This window comes from Cygnus olor, chromosome 22, assembly GCF_009769625.2.
Source record: "Cygnus olor isolate bCygOlo1 chromosome 22, bCygOlo1.pri.v2, whole genome shotgun sequence".
In the NCBI taxonomy this organism is placed as follows: domain Eukaryota; kingdom Metazoa; phylum Chordata; class Aves; order Anseriformes; family Anatidae; genus Cygnus; species Cygnus olor.
In genome coordinates this window covers 2792324-2808469 of record NC_049190.1, presented here as the reverse complement: position 1 = coordinate 2808469, position 16146 = coordinate 2792324, and the positions used below count along the sequence as shown (strand labels likewise).

The window sequence follows — 16146 nt, the reverse complement described above, 5'->3', positions numbered from 1 at the left end:
GCGTTCGCAGCGCTGCGCCCTTGGCAGGCAGTCTGCAGCTGGCACCGGCTTTTTCCCCGGCCGAAAGTCTGACACTTTGCACCTGGGACGCGGAGGGTTCAGCAGCACCGTTCTGGCTGAGGGTCGTCAGCCCTAAACTTTGCTTTTTCCCCAGTTTGTGTCCCAGTACAGTGTGTGCCGACGTGTGGATCCCATGGCAGGAGCAGGGCGAAAGGGGGAGGTCAGAACTGGGAGCTCCTCACCCAAGGTCAAGGAGAACCACTGGCTTTGTGAAAAGGCTTTTGGTTAATTTGCAGAGAAATCATAGCACAAACGAGAGCGCGGTAATGATGAGCGAGGGGTCGGGTTGAGCCCTCTTGTGCTACACACCCACCTCTGCCAGCCTGGCTGACAGTATATATTAAGGGGCACACCGCTGGTGGCCATCCCCTTGGCCTCAAGCCTGGCACAGCCTCCTGCATGCCGTGTCCCTTGTCCACTTCAGGGAGCCCACACGGCCCTGCAAAGCACCTCCGAGCAGGGCCCGGTGGCTTCCCATCCTTCTGCGGGGTCCAGCCGGGCTCCGGTGTTTGTGGCACCGCGAGGCCACCACCGACATGGCCTCCTGGAGTGGGATTTCGAAAACGTGGCTCAGAGCGAGCAGCTGGGGCCTGTGGGGGGTCAGGGAGCTTGTGTGGGAGCGGGGCCAGCAGCACCAGCGCCCCAGCCCCAGGCAGGCCCCGCTCGGGGGCCCCGGCCCTAAAAGAGGTGGGGACCGGCGCTGATGAATCCGCTCCGCTCCAGCGCTGGGAGGAGGAGGGCGTGCTGAGCACACCGCAGCGCTGGGCGCAGGTTGTTCCCAGGGCCTGCGCTACGTGATTGCTTTTGCTCTGCGGCAAGCTCCCACACGCCTCGCCAGGCGCGGAGGGCTTCAGAGCCGGGCCGCTTGGCAGAGCTGTGGCTCAGCTCCGCAGGTGTGGGCGACTCGGCGAGAGGCCCTCTCACCTCCGGGGAAGAAGGAGCAGCGTATGCTGCAAAGCCAGGTGGAGACTTTTAGCTGTTCTTTCCCCAGATCCCAGCACAGCGTACCCAAACCCAGCCCTGCTCTGCACCCGCTGCCCCCATTTCATCGGGAGGCCGTTGCGGGCCAAGTGTCCCATGGGGTGCAGGTTGGGCTGGTGTCAGAAAGGTTTTATGGTGTCTTAATGCTTGGACATCCTCCTGGAGGCCTGACCCTCAGATGGCATGGAGATAGCTGGTCCAGCTGTGACTCCATTGGAGCAGGAACATCCGTTCCCCCTGGTTTCTGGTGGGGGACACATCACAAAATGGCCCCGGCTGTGCTGGAAGGGGATCGTACAGCCCTGGCAGCTCCCCTGACATCTCCGAGGACTCGCTGGCTTCACGCATGCAGGCACATGAGGGCACCAGTGCTTTGCTGTGGCTGTACGCCGTGCCGAAAAAAAACATTCCTCAGCACCCAGCCGGCGTGGTAGGGTGTGGGGCCAACTGGCGCTTGACTCAGGAAGGGGGCAAGTTCACACAAAGCTCCAGAGACTGAGTTTCGGGCTTAATTGCTGCTGACTGTGGTCAGCTGCTGGCGTCTCATGGCCGGGCTGGGTTGTTGAGGCTTGTCCTCGGGGTCACGGGCTCGGCGTGAAGGAGAAGGGGAGAGAGGATAGGCCGAGGTGGGAGGTGGGGGCTGAGATCGGGCCGAGCAGGCGTGGAGGGGGCGGCACGGCGGGGAGAGAGGTAAAAGTGGTGTTTGTGGGTGAGATGAGGTGCGTCTGGCTGCGTGGGAAGCTGCAGGAAGGAGCCACTCGAGGCCACGTTTGTGTGGGGAAGGCACAGGGAGCAGTGCTGGGGGCTGGGACCGGGGAGTTCACGCTGCCCTAGCACTTGGGGAGCCCTTTGGTCCCCTGCAAGAACATTGTTGGGGTGACTCCAGAAATGCTCCGTCCCCTCAGCTAGAAGATGCTGTCCTGTTTCTCCTGCTATCCATTTTTACCCTTTCCCCAGTCTTTCTTTCATTACCCTTTCATGTCCCTCCCTCTTTGTACATCTCTCTTTTCTTCTTACCCCTTTCTTCCCTTTCCCCTCTGTCTCCCAGAGTACATCCCATTCCAGATTGTGCCAGGAGTGAGCAGAACCCGCTTTTCTTGTTCTCACCACCTCGTTTCTCCATTGTATTTCTCATATAAATACCGGCTGTATAATTACCAGCACATTATCTCTAAACATACAGATTAGGGAAAGACACGGTGGCAGCCAAAGATGAATTTCGGGGTCAGTCTGGTGGGAGACATTTTTCTCCATCTGGCAGGAGAGGAATCGAATGAGACAGAAAAGCAGCTGTGAGTACCAGCCACCACTTCTCCCAAGCACCTTTCATCTTCCCTCTGCAGAATTAAGATGGAAGGCTCCTAAACGCAGTCACTTCTGGGGTTAAAAAAAAAGGCCACAGAAAATATCCGGATCGTGCAGATAGATCATGCAAGGTGTATGGGCGCCGCCATAAATCTGCTCTTCTCCGGGAGCTGTTGCTACTCTGAAATCCAGGCCTCGGTCTTTGCAGCTCATTTAATTACTGGTGCACTTCCAATAGGATTAAATGGATGCCTGAGTGTGTGTTAGCATATGTTAGTACATGCTGTGCTGATAAATATCTGCGCCTTCGTATGCCTACAGACACACAAGTTCTGTGTAACTTGCAATAACTGATGCAGAGCCTTCCAAGGTTGAAGGCAAAAGGAAGGGAAGTTATTCCTGATCCAACCTCGTGCCTTTTGGTGATCCCGAACCCCAGGGGGGTTGCAGAGCACTGGGGCTGGTCGTGGTGGAGGCAGAGCACCAGTGGTGGGGCAGGAGGTGCTTACGAACGGGAAGGGAGCTGCAGGAGCTGCAGGTGGAGGCAGGTTGTTACTGACAGCCTGTAGCCGTAGCCTGCTCTTGGATCGGCCGTGACAAGAAGAAGCGAGCGAATAAATAAAGGAGTTCACGGGCCCGGTATCCACAAGCTGTTCTTTTGTTCTCATTCCCCGAGAAGCACGTGTATATTCACGTCTTTCCGTGTCGTTGCAGGGCTGCAAGCTCAGACTGTCTTAGTCAATGACACAGTCTCGGGGTTTATCGGGACAGACGTGGTCCTGCACTGCAGCTTCACCAACCCGCTCCCCAATGTGAAGATCACGCAGGTCACTTGGCAGAAAGCCACCAACGGCACCAAGCAGAATGTGGCCATCTACAACCCGGCCATGGGGGTCTCCATCCTCTCACCCTACAAAGAGCGGGTGACTTTCCGGAACCCGTCCTTCAAAGATGGCACAATTCAGCTCTCCCGGCTGGAGCTGGAGGATGAGGGGGTGTACATCTGCGAGTTCGCCACCTTCCCCACCGGCAACCGGGAAAGTCAGCTGAATCTCACCGTGCTGGGTAAGAGACTGGACAGGCTTTGGGGTGTGAACTGTTTTCTCCAGTTAAACATGCTTAGAGGGACCTGAGGCTCCCATCCTGGGGACTCGGGGAGAAGGCGAATCCTGGGTGTCAGTGTTACCTATGGTGCTCTTTCAAGGTGACTGTGAAAAGGTGAAGGGCTGGGAACACAGGGCAGGTGGTTCACTGAGCTGTCTCGGGAACGTCTCCTCCTTCCAGGCCTCAGCTCCCCTGTCACTTACTGCAGGCACAATACAAGTGACCTGTTCCCCAGGGGAGTGGTGAGTTAACGCACCTGTGTCTGTCAAAGGAACAGGGAGAAAAGACAACAGAGAGGCCCTGAGCACAAGCAGAGCTTAGAGTTATGAATGAAGAGACCCCACCCAAGGTCTACATGATTCATTTGCTCTCCAATTTGGGTTTCTTGTACAAACACGGGGCTGAAAACCTATGGCAGGAAAGGACCAACCTCCATCATGTATCTGTGCATCTAGGGCATCTTCACCAGTCTTTCCCTGCTACCAGTTTGCAGCAGTTCTGGATTCCCGACAGGGTCTGTCACAGGCTCAGTGGTGCTAGATATCTCTTGGGTTGTAGTAGAGAAGGTGGTGTTGCTTTTCTAACCATCCCTTCGTACCCTTTTCTCCTCCTCCTCCTCCTTCTTTGCACTTCCTTGCAGCCAAGCCCACGAATCGGATGGAGGGCACCACGCGGCCCCTCATCGCCAAGGCTGGCAAGACAGAGAAGATCCTGGTAGCCACTTGCACCTCCTCGAACGGGAAGCCCCCCAGCACCGTCACCTGGGACACCAAGCTCAAAGGGGAAGCGGAGTTCCAGGAGATCCGGAACAGCAACGGCACCATCACGGTGATCAGCCGGTACCGCCTGGTGCCGAGCCGGGAAGCCCACCGGCAGCAGCTCATGTGCGTGGTCAACTACCAGCTGGAGCGCTTCACCGACAGCATGACCCTCAACGTGCAGTGTAAGTGAGCTGGGGCAGGGCCGGGGAGCAGATACCCAGGATTGGTGTATGGGGTGGGTGATAAAACCTGGCCAAAGAGGGGTTTTCTGAAGGGATGGTGCCGGTCTGGTGGAGGGGTGGGAGTTGGGGCTGCTTTCTTGTTCTGGAGGGTGAAGATTGAAGTGATCCCTTGGAATAATGATGTTTTCCCTTTCTCCTACCTTCTTTCCCTCACTGCCTCTGCCATGTCCCTTTGTTCCTCCCTTTTGCTCTCTCCTTGCCCCCTCTTCTCTTCCCACTTCCTCCCCTTCCCTCCCCGTAACTCGTCCCTCTGCTTTCCCATCCTGCTTTCCCCACCTTTTCTGCCCCGCTGCAGATGAGCCAGAAGTCACTATCGAGGGGTTCGATGGCAACTGGTTTCTCAATCGGAAGGATGTAAAGCTGATCTGCAAGTCTGACGCCAACCCCCCCGCTCACACCTATGAGTGGAAGCTGTAAGTACCTGCAGTGCTCCTGCCCTCCCCAGATGTCACCTTCCAACAGGGACAAGGAGTCTCTGCAGGGGGCTCAGCCACCCCTGCTCCACCAGCTCCCTGTCCCCTTGCTGTCACAGTGCCACGCCAAGGTGAAATGCACCCCAGGGAGAGGAGGGATGGATGCTTGCAGTCGCTGGGGCTGTGCCCCTGCAGAAAGCTGGGAGCTGGTTCTGGTTTCCTGGCGTATTTCTGCCAGCAGGGACTGGGTTTTAGCTGAGCCACCGCCATGGGACAGGCAGAGCTCGTCCCCTGCCTTCCAGCCGGGTCTTCCCCAGCATCTTCCAGTTCAGAGGTGGGAGGAAGGGCAGTGGTGAGGATCCTGACCCCCTGCCTCCGGGCTGGGCTGGAGGTTGCTCAGCACCCAGCATAACCCCCTAGTACCATAACCTCCCAGTGCCCCTGCATATATTTTTGCTCCACTGCAATAATATTCTGCACCGGTGACGTGTGAGGCACCTGAGATGGGGCACAGCACCACTGAGTGCTTCAGTACCAGTGGGAAGGAAAAAAAAAAAAAAACAACATGGGATTTCCCTTCCTTAAAAGGGGCACAAATAGCACGAAGTTCATCTGCATGTGAAAAAAAAAACTTTCCCTGGAACCAGCCCTGGCTGTGAGCAGGAGCTCCCCTTTGGAGCGCTCATCCCCACGCATCTGACATTAAACAGAAGTAATTCCTCGTCCTCCAGGGCTCCAGCTCTTGGCTGAACACACCGAAGGGACTGAGCAGTGAGCGGGGGATGCCCGGGGAGCCGGGTGGGAATTGATGGAACCTGAGGTGGTTCTCCCTCCCTCTCTTCCTTTTCTATAAGCACTTATGTAGCTTAAAAAAAAAAGGAAGATAAAATGGATCCTTTCTTCTTTTCATCTGGCATTTGTCATCAGGAAAGAGGCTCTCAAAATGGCTTTGCAAGGAGCTAGGCATATTCTCTTTCATTTTGCTTCCAGATCAAACTGCTCACAATGCAAGTCTGAAGAGGATTGTTTTTCTTGCCTTTTTTTCTACTTCTCATCCCCAGCTCTCTCTGGTGGTTCTTCTAGCTTGATTTAAACTCCAAGGGGTCTCTCCGGGTTCCTCTCAGCATTGCCAGGCAGGTGTTGGAGGCAGAGATGCCCCTTGTGGCACCCGGGGCAGAGGAAATGCAGGCTCCGGCTTTGTGTGCAGTGGGGCTGGAGAACTGAGCTGAAGCGAGCCCTGTGGGATGGAGCCGGGGACAGGAGGCAGGTTTTCTCTCAGCTTTTGGGCAAGTCATCCCTTTGTTCTGCTCTTTCCTGCGGGGCTGAGCTCTTGCTGGGCTCCTGGGCACCAGGCTGTCCGCGGCAGGAGCTCACAGCCAGCGGCACAAGCATCTCCAGCTCCTGCCCCGCAGCCATGCTGAAGGCAGGCTGAGAGCAGAAGCACGGGGCAACCCGCTGCCAGATTTCTCAGCCAGGTGATGTTCACGTAGCCCAGGGCAGGAAAAAGGGTTAGCTACCGACTGGGCTCAAGCACAACAGGGGATGCAGGTGTCAGGGCTGAGCATGGCACAGCATCACCGGCTCTGGCGCTTCGTTTCCACACCTGGTTGGCATGCTGGGGGGAATAAATTCAGCTCTGGCAGAAATAACTCCTGGCAACTTCGCATTTACGAGCCAAGCACTGAGTTGGTTCCTCTGTGCTTGTGGGGTTGATGATTTTTTTTTTAACACTGGAAAGAAAGGTTTTCCTGTGAATTCCCCGTGAGCTGTGTGTGTGTGTCCATTTGTCTGTCTTTAACCTGCTGTCCTGGTGAGGGTTTCTTGATGTACAGCTAAGAGGCAGAGGGAGCATCAATACTCGGCTTTGAGGAGGACCTGTGGGGAGAAGAAGGGAGAGAGGGAGAGCACGGAATTAAAGAGTACAGGTTTCTAAGCCCAACGGCACTTCGATCCAATTTCCCAGCCTCTCCCTTTGGCACACTTGTTGGGTCAGTTAGGACGGAAAACAGGATTATTGACCTGAAAGAGGATGGAAAGGAAAGGTGGAGTGCAGCTGAAGGTAAGGAGAGGGGAGGCAGGAGACGAGGAAAGTAGAGGGTGAGAGTGAGCAAGGCTGGCCCTGCTTCCTCTCCTCTCATTTCCCGGTGAGGAGCTGATAGAAGCAGCCCCAGCCCCCCTTAGCACCCCACAGCAGCTTCCAGGTGTGCCTTGTCTTTGTAAATTCAGAACTCTAATTCACCTCCAGGCAGAGGACCAACATTAGGCTGCTCTGCTCCTCCATCAGCATCCCTGGCTCGATGCGGCTGGGGAGGAATGCCCCTTTTTCTGACTCAGATGTTTGCTCTACGTATGTGCCCGTGTGTATATATAGACATGCAAAATTTGCCCGTGTGCATTTAGGCACTTCTTTGCAAATATAATTATACCCCATTATTGGCTTTTGTTTCTAACAAATTGCTGACAATATGTGCACATTTTTGTTGGGAGGAGGGGAAAGAATTACTTGAGTAATTTTTAATTGCCTAAGAGAAGTAATTACTTTACTTTGCTTCAGTAGTTAAGAATAACCAGGCCATGTGTGTCGTTTCCTAACACACAGGCTTTTTTATTTTTATCTGCCTTTGTTCATTTATTCTGTGTACCTCTAGACTTAGCTTTGCATGATTCCAGCTTCACACTTCTCTGACTCTGCTGACACGGGCAGGCCAGAGATGGCAGGGCTGTAAATTAGCACCACTTTACTCGAGCTGGAGTTACAATTAACACCGGCTGATCAGCCAGGAGTTACACGGGCAGGAAATTGGAGTAAAGCAGGGTTAGGTCGGTGTCCCATTCCCGTATTTTCCATCAAATGGAAAGTTAAGGCTGGAGAAACACCCTGAAGATGAGGCTGGTAGGGGTGAGCTAGCTGAAACAAACCCATCAGCTGGCTGTTTTACACCATGCTTGCACCTGCATGGGGATTGTGCTGGGAAATGAAGCACTTTAAGGCTCCCAGTCTGTGTTCTGGACAGGGAGAACACGGACTAAAAGCGCTCCACGTCCCATTAGCCGAACCCAAGGGGCTAGACGTGACCCAAATATTGCCAGTCTCCCTTGAAATCACCGAGCACAAAAGATCCGTACAAAGAGCCGATCCTCATCACGCAAAGGATTTAGCCGGAGACACCCCAGGCTTCTCCCTGTAACGCTTCAGCCCGAGGGTTTGGTTTCAAGCCTGACTACGTGGACATGGACGGGTGTTTTCCAGCCAGCACCACCAGGATCTGGACCTGCCCAAGGGCAGGAGCGGAAGCAGCATGTCAGCATCACCCCTGCAGGGCTTCTTCGCCCTCCTGAGCACCACCTCCGGGCTCTGCCATGGTCTTTCTCTCCCCCAGGCCAAACGGGACGCTGCCCGGGAGCGTGGAAATCCAGAACAACACCATCTACTTCAAAGGGCCCGTCTCCTACAGCGTGGCTGGCACCTACATCTGCGAGGCCTCCAACGCCATCGGGACCCGGTCGGGCTTGGTGGAAGTCAATGTCACAGGTAGGAAAGCACTCGGCGTGCTCTGAAAGAGGAGGAGGAGGTGGGGAGAGGAGGTGGGTGTGAGCTGCTGACCTCTACCAGCCAGCGATGGCTTCTTTGTGTCTGTCTGAGCCCCTGGTGTCCCTGGGGGGGGGGGAGAGTCGTGGTGCAAAGGGAGCAGGGGGTCTCTGCTTTCTCCTGGGTTTGCTTGGATTTTTTCTCCTTTCCTCTCGTCATCTTTTCCTTTTTACACCAAGACGCGCTCGGTCTCGTTCCCCTCGTCTTCTTTTCTGCTTTGGGCTCGGATGGCTCATTGGACGTGTTAAGAGCTAAGACGTGTCAGGGAAGTGTTTGCTGGAAGGTGGAAGGAGTGGGATGAGGACAGAGGCTGCCACTGAAGCAGTAAAGCGTGAGATGGGCGAGTCATTTGTTCGGGTGTGTGGTGTTTCTGATGGCAGAGAGCTCGGGTGAGTTCTTAATTGTGCTCCTCCTCTGTCCGTGCACTTGCTGGCCTGTGCCAGGAGCAGCACCCCTGGGTGCAGGCAGCGGGATGTGGTGCTGAGCGGGGCCCTGCGGGACAAGGGAAAGGATTTGACAAGCTGCAAATCAACGTGGACACAGGAAGGGAAAAAAAAAAAAGGCACACGGATATGTCGGGTGGAGAAGGTGATGCCCAGAAATGGAGAGGGAAGCTCGCCCCGCTCCTTTGGGGTAGGAGCGATGGATGCACAGGGTCAGGAGGTGGCGGCTGGGCAGTGACCATAAGTTGTTGCACCAGGGAGGCTTGCTGTGCGTAAAGGAGCTCTCAGGGAGGCACAGGAGGGATCAAGCACCCGCCACGGCTGCCCGGGGCACCTGCCTGGTAGCTGGGGCGATGCGCTTGGGCTCCACGGTGGGCTCCTCCAGGTGCCCCCTGTCCCCAGGGGACAACGTCCAGGCAGCACAAGCTAGCCGGGCTCACGCTGGGTGCACAGGGGTGCTGGGGCTCCAGAGCTGTGCCCCCCGGGGCTGGGGGTACACGGGGGGGCTGGGGGGCAGCAGTGGTGAGCGCTGAGCTGGTGAAACTGGGGGAACTGGGCGGCTGGCCTCCTGCAACCAGCCGTGACACCACACCCGGCACCCTCGCCGCTGCCTTCCCCTCGCTGTGACGTGGGGGAAGCGGGCTAATCTTCCTCTATCCGAGCGCTCGGAGGTCAATGGATGGGATGTGCTAATTAGATGCTAATTATGAAGTATTTATTTATGATCATTATCACTCTGGCAGGCCTTTAATTCACACCTCCTGTCCTGGATCCGTGCCTGCTGAGTTGTTCCTGGTACATGCTTTTCTCTGGGGGATTTTTTGTTTGCCGGGGGAAGGAACCAGACTGACAGAGCTCTTTGCTGAGCACGGACGTGGGGCAGCACCCGCCCTGCCCCATCCCAGCCCAAAACCCCCCAAAAAGGGCAAGGTCGTGGCCAAAACCCATCCAGCTGCTGGAGGTGCCCACCAGAGCGCCGTGTTCCTGGGGCTCTGCAAACTGCCAGCCCCACAGCGGCGGCGCACCTCGGGCACCTGTATGGCCGCAGGCTCCTCTGGGGACGTGGGGTTTTGGTTCCCCCCGGGCTTCGGTGGGTTTCCCCGTCCTGGTGGTTTTCAGAGGAGAGGCAGAGCATCGTCCTCATGCTCGACCAGCACAGCACTGGCAAGTGGGGTGGGCACCGGTGGGGTTCCTAGGGAACAACTTTGGGTGGATGTCTGCCTGTATTCCTAGTTTATTCCTAAAAATCCAAACTGTGGTGCTGAGATTAAGCAAGAGGGACGGAAGGACACACCAGCAGCCCCCGCTAGGAGCAGGGAGCAGCCAGCACGCTAAGCCAGGGCTCCACCGTGTTAAAAAAAAAATAAAAACCGCCACGCTTTTAATAATTCATTGGATCTGAATATGTTTATCCAGCTCTCCCTCAGGACCGATTAGGCCAGTGCTGGGGAGGGCTCAGCCGCCCTCTCTCAGCTATTACAGGTACATTTGTTTGGGTCTTGCAGACAATTTAGGGATTGTCAGCGGACCACGAAGCATCTTTCAAGAGATGCATGCCATAAACGGAGTTCAATCTAGTGAGCAGCCAGCCTGGGGAGAAAAAAAAAAAAAAAAAACAACACAAAAAAACCACGGAAGGTTGGTGCAGAGAAAAACCTGCAGCAGCCGCCCAGCATCCTCCATCCCAGCCCCCGGGAGGAGGAGCAGGGCTGGGTCAGCCCCGATTCGTTTCGGGGGGAGGCGGCTGCACGCTTCTGTTCGAGTTCGAGCGTATTAAAGGGCTTGATAAGTGGAAATTTAATATTTTATTCCTGCAATCTGTTCCTGTAATAGCTTCTCCTGCCTTGCAGGACCTTTGTCAGTCGCAGCCAAGCCATGTAGTGTGACATGTAGCTATTTATTACGGGCGGGCGGGTGACATAATAAAAGGCTCGGGGTATAGACTGCCTGGGGCTGCCCGCGTGCCCTGCGTGCTTGCACACGCGTGTGGCAGCCCTGCACGGAGGGGAGGGCCCATCCGTGTGCACGGCTGTGTGCGACCCCCAAAAGCTGCACGCCTTTCGTGAGGCTGCCCTGCTGCGCAGCCGTGCGTGAACGTCGGTGCACGGGCACGTGTGAGCGTGCACGTGTTGGTGGGGATGCGCCGGGATGGGCTGCTGCTGGTGCGCAGCAGCGTTTATTGCCCCGCGATACGATTATTGTATGCCCTGGCCCTCGGGCACGCGGGCGTGCACACCCAGCGGGGTGCGTGTGCGGGTTGGGGGCATCCGTGCGCTCGTGCCGTGGCTTCAGCAGGAGGAGGATGCTCTCAGAGCTTCGCCTCTCCAGCAGGCAGGCTTCAAAGCCGAGAGAGAATCACGGGGCTGGAGCTGGTGGGTGCACCCCAGGTCGGCAGGGGACAGGGCTCCACGTGTGTGCACCCTGCAAGAGTGGCGCAAGGACGGGAGGCTCCGTGCTGGTCCGTGCGGGCAGCGCCAGCCTCGTTGTGCCCGTGGGCAGCTCTGGAGCCCTGCCTGCGGGGTGGGGGAGAGCTGCGGGAGCTCGCAGCAGGGAGTTATTTACACACCGCCAGCCAGCCCAGCGCAGCGAGGTCACAGCAAACAGCCCGTGGGGTTGCGACAGGCTCCGAGCACGAGAAAAAGCGCTCTCTGGGCAGCGTCACAGCCCGTCCCCCAGCGGGTGCACCCCAGCCCAGCCACCGCCCAGCACCCAGGGCTGCTCCAGCTAAGAGGACGCAGGGCAGGGGGCTAAGGGCAGCCGGCCGGGGGGGCTCTGCCTGATGCTGACCCTCCGGACGGCGTCTGCTGCACCCCGTCTGCTGGCATCCGTGCCAAGGGCCCCCGCGGGAGCGGCGCCTGATTGACAAGCGGTAGGTGACCTGGCGGGGAGATTAAAACCTCAGGCTCGCTTGGCGTCTGGCCTGAAAGCCGTCACACTCTGACACGCCAGCGGCAGCTGCTGCGCTGCTGGATTAGTCGCCAGCGGTTTGTTCTCCCCCCTCTGCCTCCTCTCCTCCCTGCGCCGCTGCGGCACAAGGAGGGCAGGAGTGCCCTGCTCGGGGGCGGGAAGGCAGGAGCCCCCCGCGGCAGGAGGTGGGATGCTGAGAAGGAAAAGAGCAGCAATGCCGCCAGGTTCTCCAACCAGCCCTGTCTGGGCTGGGGCAGGTGCAGAGGTTTCTCCCTATCGTGACTCACGAGCAGAACGGGTCAAAGTCCCGGGATAATTTGGCGTGGACGGTGCTTGCACGGACAGGTTGCCGCCAGCAATCCGTCTCCTAAAAATAATAAAACGAAACCACTGCGTTCGCTCGGTGCCACCTGGGAGCTGGGAACCTCTTGGTTTTAGGGCTCCTGCTCCTCCCCAGAGCTGCTGCTCGCCCCTACCAGCTGCTGCTGCGGGGGCGGGGGGGGGCTCCGCGAGGCACGAGGAAATCCAGAGCCTTCCTCTGGAGGAGCTCCGTGCAAGGAGCAGCTTGGGCTGGCACGTATCCGAAAGGTGATTTCTCATGGAGTGTGACATTTTCCTCGACGCCTCTGGCTCCAGCGAGAACCTCGGCTGGTGGTGCTGAGTTTCTCCTTGGCCCTTGATTGAAGGGAAGAGGATGGGATTGTGACTTCACGAAGAGACGTGTCCACAGGAAGCAGCACCTTTTAAAATATCCAAGCAGTGTGATGAGCAGGAGGGCTTTTGAAAGGGCTTTCCTGTATATCATAGAAGAATAATCTGGTGGCTAAAAATACATTCATTTTTTTCTGATCGGGGCCCTGCCTGCCCTTGGGAGCGGGCTCTTGTCCCTGTGGGTTCTCTGATGTCTAATGAGGTTTAGGTGCCACCTCTGCCGGGGGTCCCACCTGGGATCTCTCCGAGAGCTGTGTGATTGGGATAATTCTGGCTCCTTCTCCATCAGATAGTACAGAAATCGGCCAGCGGGTTCAAAGAGCCGTAGCTGAGGGATGGATGGGCGGGCGGCGTGATCTGCATAGGTCCCTTTTTGTGCTGGCAACCAGCCATTAACAGACAGGAGCGATTTTAGCACGTGCATTTCCCGAAGCCGCCCTCGTGATGGGGACGGTCGGCTTCGTCCGCGCTGCTACGCCCCTGGGCGCTGCCAGCTCCCGGTTCCCAGCAGTCGGAGATGCCCCCGAGCCCCCTCCCGGGGGAGGCAGGAGCAGGGCAGGGCGATGCTGGTGGGATCAAAGGGAACCGGAGCGAAACCCCGGGGGCCATCCCCAGCCTTCCAGTTCCCAGCTGCCGCCCCGAGCCGTGCGGGAGCTGGCACGGGGACAGGGAGCTGGGCTGAAAGCAACAGCTGGCAGAGCCGGGCAGCGGGCAGATAGTGTTGCTGCTCTAATTCCTATTCACACAGCGCTCCCTGTTTTTATGAGGGCTGGGGGGGGGGGGGAGCAGGAGGAGGGGAGGCTCTTTATGCTGGCATTAAAGCCCGGCTTGTTCCCCCTCCCTGCGCTCTGCCGTCTCCTGTTTCCCCCCTCCGCTTTTCACAGCGGCTTCAGTTCTCTCCAGACTCTTCCTAATGGATTTTTCACATGGGGGCCCCCAGCACGCTCAGCCATCGCACCGGTCTCCAAAAATTTCACGCACCCCTCGGACACAAAAGGGGGATCCTTTTCCCACACTTCCCCCTCTCTCCCCGGCCCGCGCCTGCGCTCTCCTTTACGCCCCGTGCACGAAAGCGGGTGGGCAGCGGGTGGGCAGCACCCTGCCTCCCCTTTCTGGGGCTGGCGGCAGTGGCTGCGTGCCGAGAACCAGACCCCATCCCGAGCCACGAGGGAGCCTGGCGGTGTCCTCGGTGTCCTCGTCGCAGCACAGAGGCACCCAAGGGTCCCTCTCCCGTCCCGGCTCATCCAAGCCTTGCAGCCCGCAGGAGGGTGCCCGGCGCCCAGAGGCCACGGAGAGGGGCGAGGGGAGGCAGCGGTGGTCTGCACCGCCATCCAGCGGCGGTGGCACGCCTCGGCCCACCCTGGATCACTCTTTCCTCTTTTTTTTTACCCATTTCTGACCGCCCCCCCCCCCCACCAGGCTTGGCCCCGTTCCCCCTCTGCGCCCCCTGAGCCCCTCGGTCCCGCAGGCTCGGAGCGCGGGTGGGCGACGGAGGGGGACCGGTTTGGGGAGGAAGGGGGTGATTTTGGCTGCGGGCTTCCCGTCTTTCTAATCCCTCTCTTCCCACGGTTTGGTTTTGGTTTTCTCTGGCATGGGAAGTGGGCCACTGCGAGGAGGACGGGGATGGGAGCTGAGCAGAAAATAGGTTCAGCCGAAGAAGGTGTGAAAGCCCAAGAGCGGCGCGTTGGCTGCCGTGTCCGCGGCGGTGGCCCTGGCACGGGGGTGGCAGGTAGGCGAGCGTTATCTCAGGGGCGGGCAGCACAAAGGGCAGGAGAAAATAAATATATACGGGAGAGGCAGGAAAAACATTCGCCCTTCCGTTTCGTGCCTCCAGGCCGGGCTGATAACGAGGCTGGTAATGGAAAAGTGGGCCAAGCGCCTTTGGAAGGAGTGCGCGGAGCTTCAGATCAGAGTTTTGTAGGTGGGGGTAAGACATCACCGACATCGCCGCCGGGGTGTGGGGCAGCTCGCTGGCCTTTCCCTGCACCCCTCCAGCTCCAGGCTTTGGGGTCTGGGCTCCACGGGACTGCAGGGCTGGGGCGGGAGCTGGCACGGGCAGGGCTGGATGCTGCGCGGATGCTCGCGTGGTAGAAGCGGAGCCCTCGGCAGCCAGGACTAGCAGGGGATGGACGTGACATTTCTTGCTGGCTCGGCAGAGAGGCTTTGCATCAAGCAGCTGGCTGTGACAAGCCTTCTGTTGAAGCAACATGTGGTTTTGGCTTCCCAGAGCCCAGCCTCAGCTCCCTGTGCTGAAACGCATGCCCTCACTCCTGCTCCGGGGGCTGTCTTTGGAAAGAGATGCTGACTCCTGCCTGCGCAGCATCTTTCTCCTTGTTCTGGCCGCAGCAGGGAGCCTTCCATCTGCCTGCCCCCCAGCCCGTTCTGCCCACTGTGCTGCTCTGCGCCTGCTTTCAGGCTCGTGAGGCTTCGCTCGAGGCAAGTCAGCGCTGCAGAAACCGCGATGCTGTTGCTGGGATGATGTCTCGGGAAAGGCAGGAGTGAAACAGCTCTCAGGCACGAGCAAAACGCTTGCGCCAAAAAGATCAGGCCAGCGACTGCTCGGGTTCAGAACCCTTGTCCAAAACGTGCAGCTGTTTTCTGGAACTGCCTCTGCGGAGAGGAAGCAAACGCTTTTCTCCCCTCTCCCTTCGTGGCTGGGCTAACTTGTGCTGCAGGGCAGCCCCGCTCCCTGCACTGCTCTCCCTTGTTCAGGATTTCCTGCCCTAATGCAGAAACTTGGCTGCCAGCAGCAGACTCCCACGGGCCGTGACGAGCAGATTCGGCCTCGTATCCGCTTTCTTTCAACCCCTCCCAGCGCATCGCCCATCCTGGCTGCTCTTGTAGGAGGACGTGCTGAGGTCGCTAGTCCTTCTGCGCCTGCCGGGTAAAAAGTGAGGGCCGGGAGGGTCCTGAGCAGCATTAAGGGCTTGTGGCTCCGAGCAGGGCTGGGAGACAGGGCTGGGGTGTGGAGGGAGCAGCGTGAGGGGGCCGAGCTCGGCGTGCGAGAGCGGGGCTGGTGGTCGGAGCAGCCCAGGTGCCGTGCTGCTGGTCCTGGGATGCTGCTGGGTGCCGGTCCCGCCGTCTGTTCATGCTGTCCGTGTTTCCTCTCCCTCCCTTCTCCCACTGCCCACGTGGATGGGGGTCAGGGGTGGAGGGTCTGGGCACAGCAGAACCCAAAAGTGACCGGCATCACGCAGGATGGGCGCCGGGGACCCCCCCTTAGCAGTGCCTAGGGGTGCCAGGGGGTGTTAACCTGGCATCCGCTGCTGGAATTCGGAGGCAGGTGAAGGGCAGAGACAGCCACTTGGTGCTTGAAGCCTCCCGGACACCGCTGCTCGACGGGCAGCTGGAGAAAGCAAGCAGAGTTCGGCCAGGGGCTGTGTGCGCGCCAAGGGAGGGCTGGGAAGGGTGACTTACGTCCCGGATCAGGCTTTTATCTGTGCCAAAAAGCATGGCTCAAACCGCGTGAAAGATGAGGGAGCTGCTTTCCCGTCTCTCTCCTTCTCTTTTTAGCATTGTTCGTTTACGAGCGGGTCAGGGTGTCTGTCGGAACAAGATTAGCTTGAGCCGTGGCACCGTGCCGGCCGCAGGAGCAGAAGGGGGGGGAGGTTGGTGTCCCTGCGCCGCCGG

At 58.2% G+C, this 16146-nt stretch overlaps 1 protein-coding gene across 3 annotated transcripts in view; it reads left to right on the top strand.

The window, feature by feature from the left end:
- Positions 1 to 16146, top strand: part of NECTIN1 (nectin cell adhesion molecule 1) — an 88069-nt gene that overhangs the window by 37687 nt on the left and 34236 nt on the right. For all 3 annotated transcript variants that reach the window (XM_040534272.1, XM_040534274.1, XM_040534273.1), the window contains exons 2-5: positions 3061 to 3411; positions 4091 to 4393; positions 4749 to 4866; positions 8247 to 8398. In XM_040534272.1, the coding sequence (XP_040390206.1) occupies positions 3061 to 3411; positions 4091 to 4393; positions 4749 to 4866; positions 8247 to 8398 (924 nt within the window). The remainder of the gene's footprint in view (positions 1 to 3060; positions 3412 to 4090; positions 4394 to 4748; positions 4867 to 8246; positions 8399 to 16146) is intronic.